This window comes from Seriola aureovittata, chromosome 20, assembly GCF_021018895.1.
Source record: "Seriola aureovittata isolate HTS-2021-v1 ecotype China chromosome 20, ASM2101889v1, whole genome shotgun sequence".
Taxonomy (NCBI): domain Eukaryota; kingdom Metazoa; phylum Chordata; class Actinopteri; order Carangiformes; family Carangidae; genus Seriola; species Seriola aureovittata.
Genome location: NC_079383.1, coordinates 19,545,541 through 19,559,228, shown reverse-complemented (window position 1 = coordinate 19,559,228; position 13,688 = coordinate 19,545,541). Strand labels below are relative to the sequence as shown.

At 42.3% G+C, this 13,688-nt stretch overlaps 1 protein-coding gene across 1 annotated transcript in view; it reads left to right on the top strand.

Annotated features, from left to right (window-relative positions):
• The first annotated feature begins 496 nt into the window (after positions 1–496).
• LOC130161530 (dipeptidyl aminopeptidase-like protein 6) overlaps positions 497–13,688 on the top strand; it is a 201,905-nt gene continuing 188,713 nt past the window's right edge. The window contains exons 1-2 of the mRNA XM_056364889.1: positions 497–828; positions 929–996. Coding sequence (XP_056220864.1) covers positions 940–996 — 57 coding nt within the window. The 5' untranslated portion in view covers positions 497–828; positions 929–939. The remainder of the gene's footprint in view (positions 829–928; positions 997–13,688) is intronic.

The following is a 13,688-nucleotide window of genomic DNA, read 5'->3' as shown; positions in this document are numbered from 1 at the left end:
CACTCATTCATTATGCCATAATTGGATCTAAATAAATTCTCTTCCTCACTTTGAGAAAGTGATTGTAGTTGTCACAAACAGTTTAGTTTAGTAACTGGTAAATTGGCTGGTGCCACTCATCTTATGTGAACGTGGCAGGGGTCACTCACTCAGGATACTTTGAGGAGAGTCGGAGAAATTCAAGCTGTAATTGTGTGTTTTTTTTTTTAAATTAATAAAATTAGATCAGAAAGAAGGAAGCATAAAGTGTCAGGAGTGGAAACATGATAATAAATGAATACACCTGCATGAAGCATGATCACAGTGAACCCTGCAGTCCCCACAGCTGTCCTTCTCTGGAGTGGGAGAGTCAACAATGACAGGCTCCTTCTTTAACCACGTGCACTCAAGCTGTCAGATGTTCTGCGCTTGCGCAATTGCTGCTGCTTACACACACACACACACACACACACACACACACACACACACACACACACAAAACCACACGTACATACATACAAACATAGGGCTCAGGCAGTCCGTGCAGGTTGTTTTCTGTGTGTGTGTCTGTGTTGAAAATCATCTCGGAAGTGAATATTAAAAAGAAAAGGAAAAAAAAGTCACAAAAAATACAGCAAGTGGATTTTAAAGCGGCTGATTTGGTGGAAAACTTCTCAGCGGATTCTTTACGTTTGACTTCGAGGCAATCAGCAGCAGCTTGTGTGGGGAAGAAAACAGCAGATCTCTCTGGACTACATGTGGGAAAAATATTGAAGCAATTAAATTCATCTCTGAGCTCAAACAAGCTTTTTATTGAAGCCGATACCGAGGAGCGAGCCAACGCAGCAGGTAAACCAAACACTCATCACATTTACGTGCTCGCCTGCTCCAAATTTCACTCTCAACTTTGAGCTGATTGTCTGTTACTTTTTATTTCATTGTTTTGCAGAAGTTTGCACCATGAACCAAACCGCGGGAGCCACAAACGCGTATCGCAGATGCTCCAAGGGAGGAAAGGTAAGGAAGTGTTCTCTTTATTGAGACTGTTGAGAGTTGTTGAGATTGGGACTGAACGCGCTGCTTCGTGCGCCCAGGCGCGGTGCATCTCTTGAACGCAGCACGACAGTGATACTGAGCGTTTGGAAGCTTAAGGAAAAGCTTTGTGCACGCCGTTTTCAGCATGTTGGGTTATTACTGCGCGTCTGTGCGCTTTGGAGATGATGTATATTCAGTCCCGGAGGCAATTTATTGGCTGGATTAATCAGTTTAATTAATGCGAGTGATGTTGGTGGCCAGTTTGCAAGCACTGGGAAGCTTTGGAGCAAAGAACGCCAGTTTTTTTTTTTTTTTTTTTTGTGGTCCACACTGGAAAAGAAATATTCAATTTGGCAAAATAAAGCCTGGATAATGAGACAGGAAACAGGTGGATTGATGCTCACTTGCAGTTTTTTTTTCACAACCTGATGTTAATTGCTCCTCATCAGTAGCTTGATAGTCATTTGGTGTAGTCTCATATCCAAGATGATGATTCTGTACAACACCGCCACTGTTTTACCAAGCCTGTGACCCACATTACAAGGCTGCTGCTGCTGCTGCTGCTGCTGCTGCTGCTCTTGCTGCTGTGTGGATGTACTGTAGTCAACAGGGAGAAGAGTGGGGGGAGAGAGGGTGGGGGTTGAGGATGAGAGTTGGAGAGTGGAGGTGGAGAGAGAGAGAGAGAGGATGAAAGGAAGGTTGGAGGAGACAAGCTAGAGAATGTGGGAGGAAAGGGGACTGCATGATAGAGTCTTTCCAGTGTAACCAATAGAGGAGAAACAGACTGGTGTTTGTGCGTGTGTGTGCACGCGTGCGCACTTGGGTGTTGCTCTCATTCCCAACACATCTGGTTCTGTCAACATGCACCACCAGTGGAGATGAAGTATGAAAGCTTATTTATCACCAGCAGCAGCAGATTTCCCAGTGTCTACAAATATTGATTTTTTTTTTTTTTTTTTTCAGCTACAAATATTTGGAGGTGATGTGAATTGATTGGGGAGGTGCTTCACCCATAGAGGTGTATGGAATGATCTGGTAAATGAGCTCTGATGGGCGTAGACATGAATTAACACACACTGTAGCAGCGTGTTGGTTAACACTCTCAGTTTAATTGACACTGGCAGGTTTTCTTTCTCTGTGTGATGAGAATCTGGAGGCTTCATTATAAGACATGTGTATCCTGAATGAGAGAAGCCTGCAAGGTGCACGATTAAGGAATCACACATTTCTGTTGGCTATATGACATGTTTCTAATTGCATAAAATGTAGCTATGAATATGTAAGCAAAATGTCAAAAGATGTAGCATATTATGTCCTACATGGAAAATGATATTTGAAAAGCTTTTATTTTTAAAGGGAGAACAGTAAAGATTTGAATCCCATAATAAAGTGATTCCCATTCAGCGGCTTCAGGCTACATGTAAACCAAAAGCTACTTTTACAGTTGCCAGAATAGTAGGCGGAAAAATTACAGCTCAAGTCATTTTGGTCTACACAGAAATGACAATTTAATGAAAATAAATAAATGTATAGTATGTATGAAGTGAGCAGGGAAGTAGCCTGAGTAGGCTAAATGGCTAACAAAAAAGGCCTAGCTAAAATGAATGAATAAACGGTTTAAAAAGTTAGCTAAAAGTATGGATAAATGGTTTAGATAGCTTACAGTAACAGATGTCAGCTAGTAGTGGTTGAAACTGATGTCTAGAAGAAATGGATAACTGGCTGAAAGTGTTAGCTAGTTACTTAGTTAGCTTAAAGTGATGGAAAATGGCTGTAATAGGTCTAGATAAAGGTAATGAATAAATTGTTCAAATTAGTAAAAGTTATGGATGAATGGTTTAAATAGTTAGCTAAGTAATGGATGAAATTTGTTAGCTAGTAGCCTGTGGCTAAGTAGTTTAAACCTATGTCTAAAAGTACTGGATAACCGGTGGCCCTTTGCTGCTATCAGGATAAAAGCAAACATTTTTCTAAAAAGTGCAGACTCGACCAAACTGACATGAACAGGTCAAGAATTGCAATATCCACTTCCATATAATCAGATGTGTTCAATAACTTCCAGTTTACAATCAATTCATGACCACATTTGTTACATGACAGCTGGTGTTGATGAAGGGCTTCAGGGCTGTGGGAACACATCAGGCAACGAAGTGTCAGAACAGACTCCCTCGCTGTCAGAAATGCATATTTTATTTATGTATACTGTTGCTGTTGACTTGCATTTTTACACGACTCTCCATTGTTAGATATCTGTAGTGTTCCCTGTGTTTGTCGGGTTGTAGAGGGGTAATGTTGTTGTTAATGCTTTGATATTTGCAGCGTGCTTTCACTCACTCGTTCTGATCCTGTGGCGTTTCATCTCCACTTTCACATCAACTTTGAGAGAGAAAATAGATTCAGACTAAACACCTCTCCAAACACTTTTGTCTCCAGACAGCAGTGTCCGTTTCATTATCTGTCCTGCGGCCACTTTTGGCCCGCTGGCAAGATCGTCTGCAATTTCAAACTGTTTCGGTTCTGCATTTGTGTCCCTTTAAAGCTTCGGTGCTGCGGAGAATTTCCCTTTGATGAGTCCTTTCTCCTCTCTGTGGAGTTTCTATTTCCAGTCATGTTGACAGTCAGCCACAGAGACGTTTCATCGTGGATTAATGACACTCTGATGAGGTCTGCATGTGTTCTGCAGGCCTCCCAACAGGATAAGCCTCACATGGTCATGGTCATCAGCTGGTGACAAGCTTTGACGGGTTTATAAACACCTGAAATGAGAGGAGAGCAAGTGTGCGGTGTCTTGAGATTATTGTGGGCTGTTTAAGGAATCCATCTAATGCAATTTCTGCCGCTTGCGTTTCTTGTTTTTGAAGGGGAAAAACTGACCCTGACACATTTCAACCATGTAACCAGCATTCCTGGCACCCATGTCGTTGTTTGGGTGGTGTATTTTTGTCACTGCAATATGGCTAAATGGAGGCAGGGCAGTGGGGTATCACAATGAGAGATTTCCAGCACAGCTTTATAGGACGTTGATTCGGTTATCTCTAACACCAACAGTATGTTTCATCCTTCTTATCGCAGATCGACAGCTTTTTTTCAAAGCTCGGGGAGAATCACAGGAGAGGAAGACGGGCGAGTTTCTCCACTGACAGAAGCCTCTTTAGACCATCATGCAGTGCAGCGACATCTACAAGCTTCTGTAGCTCTTATTTTCAATGGTAGAGATGTAGTAGTAATGGTTAAAATATTTAAAAAAAAAAGACTTAGTGACAGAAGAACTCGTCAAATGTACGATATCTAGTGGAGCTGCAACAATTAGACAAAACATGAATCAGCAACTTGTTGATAATTAATCATCAAAGTCATTTTTAAGCTTTAACCTTTCAAACAAGACACCACCTTGGACCTTTTTCATTCTTTTCTGACAATGTATAGACCAAAGGATTAATCAGTGATTAACGGCTAATCACCGTGTGTTGCAGCACTAATAGCTATTGAAAGGATAAAGGGTGGAACTCTCCTTTTTAAGTCGCTGCGATGCCCTCAGCAGGTGACTTGTCTTTTATGTCTAAATGTCACATCAGAAAGACAATATTTTTGCCTCCCATAGTGAGTGTTAGGTGGTAAATTAGCATCATGTCCTTCTCGTTGTATTATGCAATAGTTCAGATCGAGCATTTGCAGTCATTCAGTGCAGTCCACCCACAAGAGGAAAGCAAGTAGTAACACAATGATGAGCAGATTAGCAGCTGCAGTGATGGTTCTTGCAGGATAAAAAAAAAATTGTTGTTGTTTAACCTTATCTGTAAAAAAAAAAATAATAATAATTTTACCATGTGTCTTCACTGACTGTTTTTGAAAATCTCAATGAGCAAAGGAAAATAATGTATTGATGCAAATAGCGTCTTAACTTTAAAAAGCCACTAGAGGGCAGTGTGGCACTGTAGTACATGTAACTGACAGGGAGTCCTGCTTTGACTTGGTGGAATATATTATTAAAAGTGCATCATTTTGAAACATTTATTATAATTTTTTTGGTTCAACATCTTGTCTGATTGGCATGGAAAAACAATAGTCCAATAAACACACTGTGCATGGAGATAGATGATTTATTTTTACTCTTGTTCCAAAGCTCTAATCCTTTACTGTCTGAGCTTGATGAAGCATCAACAGTCTTTCAGTGACAATATGCAGGGCTATTTCTTCTGGTTCAGATTGGCGCTTTAGTTTGATGGCGTTTAATAAATGTTGGATGTTGGAGATTCCCACCGCTCCGAGATAAATTCAGAGCTTAACTTTTACTTCTTCTTTTTTTTGTGACTCTACAATTGATGCTGCTCCTCTCTTTTGTCTTTTCCCGGTCACAGCAGGCTAGTTTGATTATCTTGGCCCTTGACTGCCCTGCAGTTCTGTGTGCGCACACTAAATCCCAATTAGCTCCCCCCAGTTTCAGAACCATTTGCAACTTTGCTAATCTCTGCATCTGCAGGGCCCAGAAAATCCCCCAATTCTTCTGATTACTTTCATAATGAGAATATGAAAGTTTAATTTGTGTGATTCAGTGGAGACACAGAGAAAACTAAAGTAAATTGATGTGTCCTTGCAATGAATATGTATTAACTGCTACAGCCTCAATACACATCAGTCACTTCACTAAATTTGTCAATTTAGTGACAGCACTTTTGTCCTGTCAAATAATTAGAAATTCCCTGAGGCTTATTTGTCCGCCTCATTACTACATGGGTTTGTGTGTGTGTGTGTGTGTGTGTTTTTAAACTAAAAGGCATTTACTTCTGCAGTTATTGAGCTTTCATCAGAATATAAATAGCCACACCACCCAGTTACTCAGAGAGCAAAAGTGCTAAACGGATATTTCAAGGAACATAGGAGCTAAGACGAAAGGTATTTGGACGGAGGGTAGACTTCTTAATTACCGCGGCTTTGTTGGCCAACAGCAGGGCAAACACCAGCACGAATGTGCCAAGTATTGATCCCGGCTCTCATTACACTGCGGGCCTATTGTAATGCACTGTTATCACTCCAGCTCCCTCACTGAAGTCTATGGAAATGATCATTGATTTTTTTCTTTTCTTTTTTTTTTTTTTTGCACCCTTGGTAAAATGGCAGGAGAACGCCTGTCTCAATCATCTTTGCACTTTGAATTTCTGCACTTGAGGCGCTCTCCTGCTCATTAGCGGCAGTAATCTTTTCTCATCCTGATGACTCTGGATGACGGGTGCCGTGGCATTGGTCAGGCTGAACTCATTTGTGCTGTACAGTAGAGCCTTTGCAGAACTTTCGCTTTTGAAGTTTCCTTTTTTTTTTCATGCTGATCTCCAACAGATAAAAGTTGTGATCAAGACTGTCCTGACCCTGAGTCTGGAAGAAAACACAAAACAAATACACCTTCTGCTGCCTTTTGTATTTGTATGGGAGCTTGTTCAGAGTGTACACAATGAAATTACATTTGGAGGCACATCTGAGAGCCCTGCCCCCGTGATATGAATAATGCAACACACACACACACACACACACATAGAATAGATTTTCTCACTTTTAACACCACCAGATGAAGTGGTTTTTCTTAAACGTGTTGCAGATTGCTAATTCTGCTGTAGTGGCATTTCTGTTTGTAATAACCTGCTGGTGTGTGGGCACTTAATCATCAGGTGCTGCAGCCGTGCTCCCTCTGCCTGAGCTCGCACTCCGCAGGAAATCCTTGAGAAAACAGGACCTTTATTACAGTATGTTAGCCCGGAGAAAAACATGCGAAAACGTGGAAAAACAACATGATGCGAATGTCCATGCACATCCAAAGTCGAGAGCTGTGTTGCTATTATTTGACTGCAACAACTCTGCGGCAGCTCTGTGTTTTCCCGGGGATGATTGACACCGCGGGGAGTGTAATTGCGTGAGTCACCGAGACCTCCCTGGCCTTTTTGAGTGAGCGGTTGGCTCGGCAAAATGCTTGGGTCATGACAGCCCATCTGGTGGCGTATCACAAGCAGTCAACAAGGCCCGGCGAGACAAATGGCGCCACAACAGTAAACAGCCGCCGCTGGTTGGGAGATAGACACTTGAGCCATATCTAAAATCACAAGCATATCCACTATGTGCCCCCAGAGGCATCAGTACCCATCACACCAGCCTGAACCTGCCGCATCAAAAGCATCTGATGCTGTCAGAGGCGCTCGCAATGGATTTTACCGCTTCTTAAACCGTCTTTCTGCCTATTTAATGCAAATGAGTCTTTTCTGACAAAGAGGGGTTTGAGATAAAATATGGCAACGTGCTGATGTGCAGGAGCTGAGGGCTGCAGGTCAGGTTTAAGTTTGCCCTCTGCTGGATGAAAGAGTTCATGATCTTCAGTGCAAGAGTCCCACGCCTTACTCAGCAAAGTGAGCTGGTGCATAATGAGGTATCACAAATGACAAAACCATTAAGGTAATGATTTCTTACAAAGAGTTTAAGGCTGTGAAGCTTTTTTCTTTTTCTTTTTTTTTAAAAAGAATACTTTTTCAGAAAGATTGAACTGACTGTAGCAGCAAAAGAAATGGTTACAAGTGCTTACAGGAAGCTGATTGCTGCATACAGTGACGGTGTAGCATCTCTCTACTGTCTAACAGAGACACAGTGAGACTTTCCACCTCATCATGTAAGACAGCAGGACCTCAGTTACAACAAAAAACCATCATTTTATCCATTTCAACACCATATAGCTTTTCCCTTAGTGTTGAATGTACTCTCACTGGAAATTCAGATGAAACAGAAAGACCACATTCTGCTTCTGCAGTCACACTGTTTATCCTCATATATCCCAAACCCACGCAAGAGCACTCAGGGCAAACTTATGTGTTGAATGGCCTTGGTCAGATATCCAGAGAGATGTGTACAAATAGCCATCAGCCTTCATAGGTTTTTTTTTTTCTGCCTGTGTTGTTCTTGCTGCAGATGTTTTTCACCAGTACTTTTTTTTTTTTTTTTAGAAAATGTAATAAAATATAAACAGAGCCTTCTACAGTATTGATATTTTTGGACTTGCAGAAATGCATGGACCGGCTTGTAACAGCAACAGCTCGTGATCATGATAAGCAGTCCAACATCGCGATTGCCACGGTAACACAGGATTCATCATTTTGTATTAATACAAAGAAGATGACGCAGAACGCACTTGTTCAAAGTGACAGTTATGTGGTGTGACAGACTTTTAAGTCAATTACTCACACTCTTTCAGAACGTGTCACTTTTTCAACGCGTCAACATGTCAGTCCACGTTGTCGACGGGAACGAGCAGTGAATGTATTACTCCAGGATACTGATCTGCATTTATTTATTTATATTTTTGTCAGCCATTCAGCCTCGGTTGATTTGTCTGTGCGCATCAAATGTCATCAGTTGTCATCAGCTGTCATTTTAAAAGACAAATATCTTCATTAACTAGAATTCACAGCGAACAAACACAATTCTTCCCAAAGAGAAGAGCATAGTAAAACACAAGTTACTGAGTCTGCATCGAGCTCTACAATGTCTCCACTGTTTAAACACTTTATTGATATACAATTAGTTATTAGGACTTAATATGCTTAGACCACCAATAATTGGTGACTTGCTTTATCCTCATCATTGACGTTTTCCCTGCCTTCTTCCAATCTGAGAGCCTGACCTCACCACCACGGTATTTCAGTATTTTGAGCTTTTATTTTTCCACTCTGTCACGACTGTTTTTTTGAGATTTGACTGGCGCTCTTTTAATTGCGTCATCTCGTTGCGCCCTCTTCTTCTGCAGTGGTTTAATGGCACATGCTTGAAGAATTGGTGCCAACAGCAGTGGATGGAAATGCGCACTAATTCAGTTACAAAAAAGTTTCCCCTGGCTGCTTCTATCTGTTGATGGAACCACACCCACTTCAGAATGAGGCAATCCTCGACACGGCGACCATATTCGAACCCTAACCTGTACGGAGGTGGGTATGTGTTCATCTAAACTGGGTTGGGGGAAAAAATAAATAAATACAAGCGCTCCGGATGGCTTGTGTTGGTGTGATGATTACAGCGGCAACGTAAAGAGCAATGTAAATTCAGTGCGTGGGTGGGATCTCCTTCTGACCTTCATGTTTGGCAGTGGAATCAGTGCACTTCTGCCCATCATCCCACTGGGATCCATAACTCTGCTTGTAGTTATTAAACACAAGCGTACTGAGTCTTTCCACACCACAGTGAGTAAAGTCAAATGTGTGGGATGTTTCTGTGGGACTAGTGACAGATATACGCACTGGAAGTCCATTTAGCTGATGAAGGACGTTTCCTCTGGAACTAAATGTCTCTTTTGGAAGAAGGTTTATTTTTAAGTTACCATCAGGCGGTCTGACTTGGTACTGGGTAAAAAAAAAATCTATATACCCAGATTATCAGGCATTGGCATTTGAAGATGAATTTTGTTTTCTGGTTTATTGCTATTGATCAGAGGAAATTTGGTGTGTGAATCATATGAGCGCCGAGTTGTACGGACTTCACAGGTTGTTTTAGTCGCGGTAGAGGAGGACGAACGGTTTGATTTATTTCCAGTGCAGCTGTTTCTGCACTTTAAATTTATTTGAAGTTATGCTTTGTTTCTGAGAACCCCAAATGTCTTTTTAAGGAACCACAAGGGCCCTTCATAAAACTAGTAAAGAAAAAAAAAGTTTTCCACATGGACTTGTTATACAGGAAGCATTTTTGGTGATGCCGTAATTCCTCCTCTTCTTCATTATAGTCCCATATAAGTGTGTTCCAGGGAATATCTAGGACTTTGAAATCCTTTTTTATATCCTTCTCCTAAGCTAGGCCTTTTCAGCGGTAAGCTCTTGAAGACCTCGCGTTAGCTCCTGGTTGCCCATGTGTGTCTTTGCACAGCAACATACACTCGGCAACAAAGAAACCTTTGAGTAAAATCCTTTAATTAGAATCCCTTCACTTGATTTCAGGTGAAAGCATATTGGCTTTGTACATGCTTTGAATGAGAACAGTTAAACCCCAGCACGCTCGCAGCCCCCCAATTTTAAGGGGTGGTGCACAATCAAGGAGTTTAAGCTTCTCAGTTTAATACAAAGAAGCAGCCCTTTTGTTTTTGTCCAAATTTTCTTCTTCTCTGAATAAAATGCTCTTCTTATTTCAGGCTGTTTGAAGAGGTTGTAATGGATGTTTTTGTTACCTCATAAGACAAACTTGTGTTAAAAGCATATCCTGCGTGTTTAAATTGCCACTTTAATAGTGCAGAGATTTTCATTGCTGCATTTAAAAGTTAATTTAAACCCATCTATATGTGCTGTGCTGCATATAATCATTTGTACTAAGGCTAGTCATTTAGCCCTATTTGGCCTGATTGCTTGGCACTCTGTTGCCTTGGCCGTGACTTTACATATTGTTTTCCGAGCCCCTGTCCTTGTCTCGCTGCATTTCCAATCTGCAGCCTTTATTGAAATGTAAAGCGTGTCACCGCCTCTGCCCATTTTCATATAACTGGTGGAGGCGATTTTATTGACTTATTACAAGAAAAGAAAAAAAAAAGCCAGCGTATGGCCGATCACACAAGCCTCATCTGTCCCCGCGTCCCTGGCAGTAAAAAAGAGATGATTTGTTGTGTTAACTCCCATGGCGCTCTACATTGCCCTAAAACAAGACGCCGTTCCCCCGTGACAATGAACACCCTCCGCCTGAACATAAACAACGGTTTTATTGTGCTCCAGTCTGTGAGCCTCCAAATCAATGCTTTGTAAATCATCCTCGGGAGGCATGCAAACACAGATCCATTCTGTGTTGCCAAAACATCTATGGACACGCTGGCACGTTAATACAGATGGATAAAGAGCGCGGGGCCAGTGCCGTGCACCATCAGCCAATAATAATAATGAGGCGCTTTGTGGCGAAAAATGGCAGCGAATCAGAGAAATGAAGGGATCAGTAAAGCCATCAGCCGTCCTTTCAACTCCATTCAAAAACTTGAGCCGCCATTGAAGTTTAACAAAAGCACACTACTTTCTAATATTTCACTACTGCTGAACCTCACCTCGCTGCCTGTTTGTATTAGTTTTACTTAATGGGTTTTGTCCCTCCAGAGACGGCACAGTCTAAAAATGAGCAGCGCGCTGTAGACAACAGCAGAAAGTGGGGCAGAGATGCAGGTGCAACTCTGGGGGGAAAAAAAAAAAGAGCCAACTCAGCCATGTCCTTTAGGGTAACCTGGTTTGGTGTATAGATGGAAGACCTGCAGTGCATACAAGTGTGCACTCTGTTGCATGATATTCCACAGAGAGAGCCGAGACCTCAGGGATGTAACGCTCGTAGCATCATTAACTCTTTTCTTAATGATAAAGTTAATATGCATTTCTTAATGAGCGCACTGTGGCGCCAGCGCTCTGGAGTTTAAAGTTAAAAGGCTACTCCTCTAAGAGTTTCATTACGCCAAACCTCATCTTTGATACTATTTATGGCCGCCTTTCTTTCAGCGTTAGTCGCTCAGTGTATTTGTGGTCTGTAATTGCCTCTTTATATAACGGTTTTCTTTGCTAATGGTTGAATTTGCAGTGTGTGTGTACACTGGACGTGATGCAGAAGACATTAGATGTAGTGCCAGGTCAGCGAACATTGATTAATTGACTGTTGTGTTGAGTCTTCTTTATAAAAAAAACAAAAAAAAACCAACTTGTGCAGTTAATCTTCTCAGCCCAGGGTGGCTACATGCTTGTTCTCTTCCCTGCTGAGAGGTAGATGAGACGATTGATACCGCTCTCAATGTCATGTGCAGTAAATGTGACGCTAATGCCAGCTTTTAATTAGCTTAGCTTAGCATAAAGACTGGAATCAGGGGGAAACAGTTAGCCTGGATCGGTCCAGAAGTAACAAAATCCACATACTGGCACCTTTTTTAAAATCTCCCATTCAAAAACTAAAGCGTATGAATGACTTGTTGTAGTTTTAAGGGAGGTTATCTGTTGACCTGGCGCTCTCATTTTCTCAAGACCGGGTGGATGCATCCTGCGAGATTGGAAAATGAAAACTCTGGGATGCACCTGTCATCCATCACTCACAGACATTTGCGGCTAAAATGCGCTGCCACCTGCAAAACCAAAGTGATCAAGGACATGATTCCGATTTCCACGACCGTGTCGATACCACACATCGAAGAAACCCATTTCTGTCCTGATGCGTTTCCTTTACTGTTTTATCAAGTTGCAGAAAGGGCAGAAAGTGTCCCTGCGTATCACACAGACACACACAGATCCAGTGTTACCGTGTTATTTACCTGACATTCCTCATTTCTTCTGGCGTGTACACACAGGCGGTGTGTGAAATGTGACACTAATTTGCATGCTGACAACGATTTCTGGTGAGATTGCACCCAGCTGATTGATGGCCACGCTGTTGCCCCAGAAACCACCTTGGGCGATGTGATATGACTCTCCCGTTATCAGACACTGAAGCATATTCCTGTAGTTAATCTTCCCAAATGGGCGTTTCACAGAAGATATCCAGCATCCACGGGCCTTGACTGGTAATGAAACACAGCCCTTTTCCAGTGGCGCGTCTGAATGCAGCTCGTTTCAAAGCAGCAAAAAAAATTACAAAGAGAGTGACAGGAAGGAAGCTTTTCTGGCACGTTTCATTATTCGCTGATGTAGTGTAGGAGCTTCCATGGAAGATGGCGCTGCTGTGTGGTGGGAAATTAGTGCTGTTTTTGCTCAAGTGAGTTAATCCTGCTGATAAATCATAACGTCAGGCAGCAATGCTGCAGATGTAATCTGGTGCCAAGCTTGAGAGGCAGGAGAGGACAGAATGTGTAATGGCTACAGACAGACGGAGGTGTTGTTTGACAATGGTTTGGCCAAAAGTATGTGGACACACAACGTGACAATGCAGCAATGCACAAAGCCCAGCTGGGTGTGGAAGAACTCGACTGGTCTGTACAGAGCCCTGACTCTGTACAGACCATGAAAAAATCCAACACCTTTGGGAGCTGGAAAGCCAGCTGTGTGCCAGGCCTTATTGCCTGACCTCACTAATGCTCTCATGGCTGAATAGGAGCAAATCCCTGCAGCCATGTTCCAAAATCTTGTGCAAAGTCTTTTCCAGAACACTGGAGGCTGTTACAGCATCAGTTTGGCTATGTTGTGCAAAGACCAAAAAAAAACATTTTTCCACCTGGATTTAGGTGAGGTTAAACTCACACCACGATACACTGTATGAAATTCATCAGGAAGAGAAAACACAGATGTGCTGTGGGCTGCATCTCCCTGACGGATAAACATGAGCCCCCCCAGGCATGTGCAGGGTACAGCCAAGTCCACAGTGCCATCCATCAACCTTAATGGTTGTTAGCATTACTGAGTAACCCGGGTCTAATCGTTTTACAGTGTGTTGACAGTGGAGTTGGACATATATGTAAATGTTGATGAAACTGGGATTCTAACAGGCCAACAGAGAAAGTCTTTAACTGTTTGCGTGTGATTTTTCTTTTTCTCCCCACATTCTCACTCGCTGCAGGAAAATACTGTTAAAAACAAGCTCCAGTCATTTGCAGATTCTGCGGATCGACTGCTCGCTGAACCTCTTCCCCAAACTACCACCGTAACCTGGCGCAGCAGGTCCGTCAAGCTTCTGGATTTCTCCCCATGTTGAGTCAGTGTGCGTGGAGCTGTGGCAAAGCA